Here is a 4,115-nt window from a genome sequence, read left to right as displayed (position 1 = left end):
AGAGAAAAAATAACGCCGACGCCCAACAAGACTGCAAAGGAGGCTACTTACAGCATTCAACTTATGTATTCATTTCTCCTTGTAGTCTAAATGATCCTAAAAGACAAAATTAATGACTTTTCGATCATCCCATTTTATTCAGTGGTTAAAAATTCTCCATATCTAAGAATGATCTTTCTTTCCCAGCCTCCGACCTTCTGTCCTAAAAAACAAGGACAAGGCAGAGTTGGAGCAGCTGACAGAACAGCTCACCTCCACCCCCTCAGCTGCCGGTGTGGTTACTGGTACATCCCCTCAAAAACCACCCAGGCTGCACCATGGAGGTGACACAGGTGAGACCACTGATCCTGTCCCTCTACCAGAGACTGCCAGATGTGAGGGTTTTGTGCTGTACAGAGACCGCCTGGGAGAGTGGTTCCGCTTCCTGGCTGATGATGATGTGATCCTGGACCAGCTGTTTGGTGACGGTGAGGAGTTGCACAGGCTGTACTGCTGCACTGGAGCAGTCGAGAAACAAGCAACCCTACCAGTGGGACGACTGATCGCTATTGACGGCCTGTCGGTACGTGGCCTGACGGACTCAGAACTGTTGGATGTCCTGAACACATCAGTGGATCCCGTTATCAGCATCGATCCACTGGACTTCGAAATGACCACACCGACCACACTGCAAAGCCTGATCAGTGAGCCGGTACCTACTGATGAGGAGGAGTCTAGTGATGAGGAGTCTAGTGATGAGGACACTAGTGATGAGGAGCCTAGTGATGAGGAATCTAGTGATGAGGAGTCTAGTGATGAGGACACTAGTGATGATGAGGAGTCAAGTGAAGTTGAGGAGTCAAGTGAAGATGAGGAGTCATGTGAAGATGAGGAGGAGACACAGGAGAATGGCGACACTCAGCAGCAGGTCCGCCCTGTCAGGAAGTGGAGACGTGTGGCCGCTTTCTTCTCACGCTGCCGCAGGGCTTTCACTTCATGCTGGCGCCACTGAATATCCAACATTGACATTCTCTATTAATAACAATGAGCTAGAGCCTATTTATCAAAAGACAATGTTATGAAATCAAACAGCTCTGAGCGAATCATTGTCAAATGGTGCTAAGTGGACTATATTTTATACAAAATAATATATATTTGCATGGACATTTTGCTGTAGAACAGCATGTCAGATTACTAAGCCATTTTCACAAATATTGCGTCGCTACCACACTTCCTAACAGTGTTGAAAAGGCTAGTACTGGTACATCTAACATATGATGCAAGTACATGTCTTGTGAAGTGTATTGCATTACAGGACTGTGTTGTGAATACATGCAGAGCACAATGAGAGCACAATACACATGTACATGCCATCTGAAGTGCATAGACAGTGAGCTGTATTGTATTTCTTGCACTGTGGTATGACTGATATGGCATGCAATTTTGCATGCAAAATAAAAATGAAATGATGACCAGGGGACCCTCTTTGACAATTCAAGTTTTACTGCTTTGATGACCAGCATTGCTAACTACCTCCCTTTGCATCTACTTGGATCAGGCAGATTGAATGGTAGATTTATTTATTTATCATTAACAGTAATTACGGAAATTAGATTTTCCTTATTTGCATATTTGTCATTTGATTATGTCAAGCATCACTTAAGCTACCTACAGATGAATAATCATGACGATTCCTGAACGGGTTATTGAGTTATCCTCCTTAAAGTACTTTTCAACAAATGCCCCTGCAGTTCCAGAGCAATCCGCTAGGGGACCCAAACTTATGTCTCTTCTCCCCAGCACAAGACCTACCTACCATCCAAATCTCGTGTCCCTAGTATGTCTAGGTCATGAGATATCAAAACCGGCCGTTCTGCTGCAATACCATATCAAGCCGCCAGGGGGCCCAAAATCTAATTATTTCGAGGTCTCGTCAAGACCTACATGTACGTACCTACCAAGTATCAAGACAATCCATTTAAGCCTTCTCGAGTTATCGTGTTTATAGACACACAAGAACGCCCCTGAAAACGTAACCTTCTTGGCGAAGATAATACAATGAGCGTATCTATAAATGAATGTATTGTCATGTTAGCGGACATGAAAAGGCGCCCCCGAACGGCGGCTTTACTAAGTGCAGGCTTAAACACGGAATCGTCACCGGCGCAATATAGTCCCTCCATTCTGTGTTTTAGCTTCATTTCATTGCAACAAGTTCGGCCCAAATAGTCACGAGAACACAAAGGACAATGTTAAATGCGACTCACCACCTTAAACGGACGTAGCTCGTGTTAAAAGACGAATTTTAACCACCGAGTTTTTCCCTGTCCTAGCACCGTGACTTGCCATCTTGTTCTGAGCAGCAACGTGGCCTTACCACCTGATACGGAATCACCATTATTTGCATTTTCTCAATTAAGTAATTAAGTTAGATTGAACACCGGTGTGATCTTACCAGCTTAATTCTAATATAATTTGCATTTCTTCGTTAAAACGTTTAGACTAGTATCATTATACCATTATTTGCCTTACAAATATTGTTATTTAATATCTTTCAACCTAAAAAATGTATTCATTTTTAAATGCTTAAAAGCTTTTATTTCAGCATTAGAGTTGACATCAGAGATGACAGCATTACAGTTGGTTTTCAGACAATACACCTTTACTTTACACAGTCCTGAATGCTTTGAACGAAACATTGCGTCAAGTGTTTCTCGTTTTGATATCCACTGGACCCGATTCTGCACATTTTCATTCGGGACAGAGTTGGAAAATGGGTAGGACGGATTCGACAGTCTTCGGCTAGTGGTCGGGATGGTTGGTAGTAGGTTGGCCAGCATCAGTCGGGGATGGTTCGGGGAATGGTTCTGAAATGGTTTTTGACATGGTCGCGGCACGGAAGATAGGCGTGGTCCCGAACGTAACACCTAGCCTCTACCAGGCTTCGGGAGGCGACTGGAAAGAGTAGAAATCGGCCAAATAGAGAGATAGCATGCCAAGGGAGTTGGTAAGATAGAACGTCCTTGAACATGAGGTGTACCAAAGTCCCATGATGTAAAACACTGTAATTATAGAATTTCCTCATTAATTATGCAAATGAAGTCATCATATGCATAATTTGCATCCAATAATGTATATCACTGTCTAGGCTACCCACATACCAAAAATCATAAAATACATTGTTTCTTTGTGAATTTATCTGCTTTGAAAGGTTTCGTCAGAAACCCCCCTGCAGTTCCAGAACAAGCTGCTTGGGGAACCAAACCCACACCACTTATTACTGGCAGGAAGAGTTATCCACCACTCAAAAATCAGAACCATAGCATGTCCAGGACAAAACATACAAAAACCGGAAGTTCTGCTGCAGTACCAAGGTCAACCACCGAGAGGCCCAAAATCGACCTTGACCTTTGGCTCCCCAACACCTACCCGCATACCAAATATCATTGCAATCCATCCAAAGGTTCAAAAGTTATGCTGGCTACAAATGTCCGGAAACACACACACACACACAGACACACACACAGACAGACAGACGTCGACACACAGACAGACACGCCAAAAACAATACCTCCATTTATCATGGAGGTAAAAACAAGCTCCTTAACGTCAACGTCAATTTTCCGTTACATGTCATAGAAGATCTAAATTTAAAATTCATTTATATATTCTGGAGTTATTGCTTCAATTTTTTTTTAGGTTTGTACTTCAGTTAAACCTCTGTTAACTTATTTTTTTAACATACCATTTCTAGTTAACGTTATTTACCAATTACTTTTGTTATTTATTGTTACTATTTGATTTGTTACCATTATTACAGTTGTCAATTAATTTAGTCGGGGGAAGATCACGGACAATCCATTATGGCTTCTTATCTTTCCCCTGCATATCCTATTTTACTGTAATATGTTCATTTTATTGTTCTTCTCTCTGATTATATGCTAATAAACAAAAAACAAACAAACAAACAAAGGATACCTTCCTGCGATATGCAAATGACACCCGGGCCCTATGCATTCTGGGAATGGGAAACTCGTGAATAGACACTAACAGCGACAAATTCACAACGATGAAGAAAATAAGAAATTTTCAGCTAAATACTTCACAAATGTGTGAGACTTTCCACTTCATGTTTG

At 42.0% G+C, this 4,115-nt stretch overlaps 1 protein-coding gene across 1 annotated transcript in view; it reads left to right on the top strand.

The window, feature by feature from the left end:
- The window catches only part of LOC109467141 (nucleosome assembly protein 1;3-like), a 1,619-nt gene extending 627 nt beyond the window's left edge, over positions 1 to 992 (top strand). Inside the window, exon 2 of the mRNA XM_019765074.1 lies at positions 187 to 992. Within this exon, the coding sequence (XP_019620633.1) occupies positions 187 to 991 (805 nt within the window). The 3' untranslated portion in view covers position 992. The remainder of the gene's footprint in view (positions 1 to 186) is intronic.
- The last annotated feature ends 3,123 nt before the right edge of the window (positions 993 to 4,115 follow it).

The sequence above is a fragment of the Branchiostoma belcheri genome, unplaced genomic scaffold (assembly GCF_001625305.1).
Source record: "Branchiostoma belcheri isolate BF01 breed outbred unplaced genomic scaffold, Haploidv18h27 scaffold176, whole genome shotgun sequence".
NCBI classification, from domain to species: domain Eukaryota; kingdom Metazoa; phylum Chordata; class Leptocardii; order Amphioxiformes; family Branchiostomatidae; genus Branchiostoma; species Branchiostoma belcheri.
The sequence above is the reverse complement of the archived record's forward strand: the minus strand, read 5'-3'. Positions and strand labels throughout refer to the sequence as shown.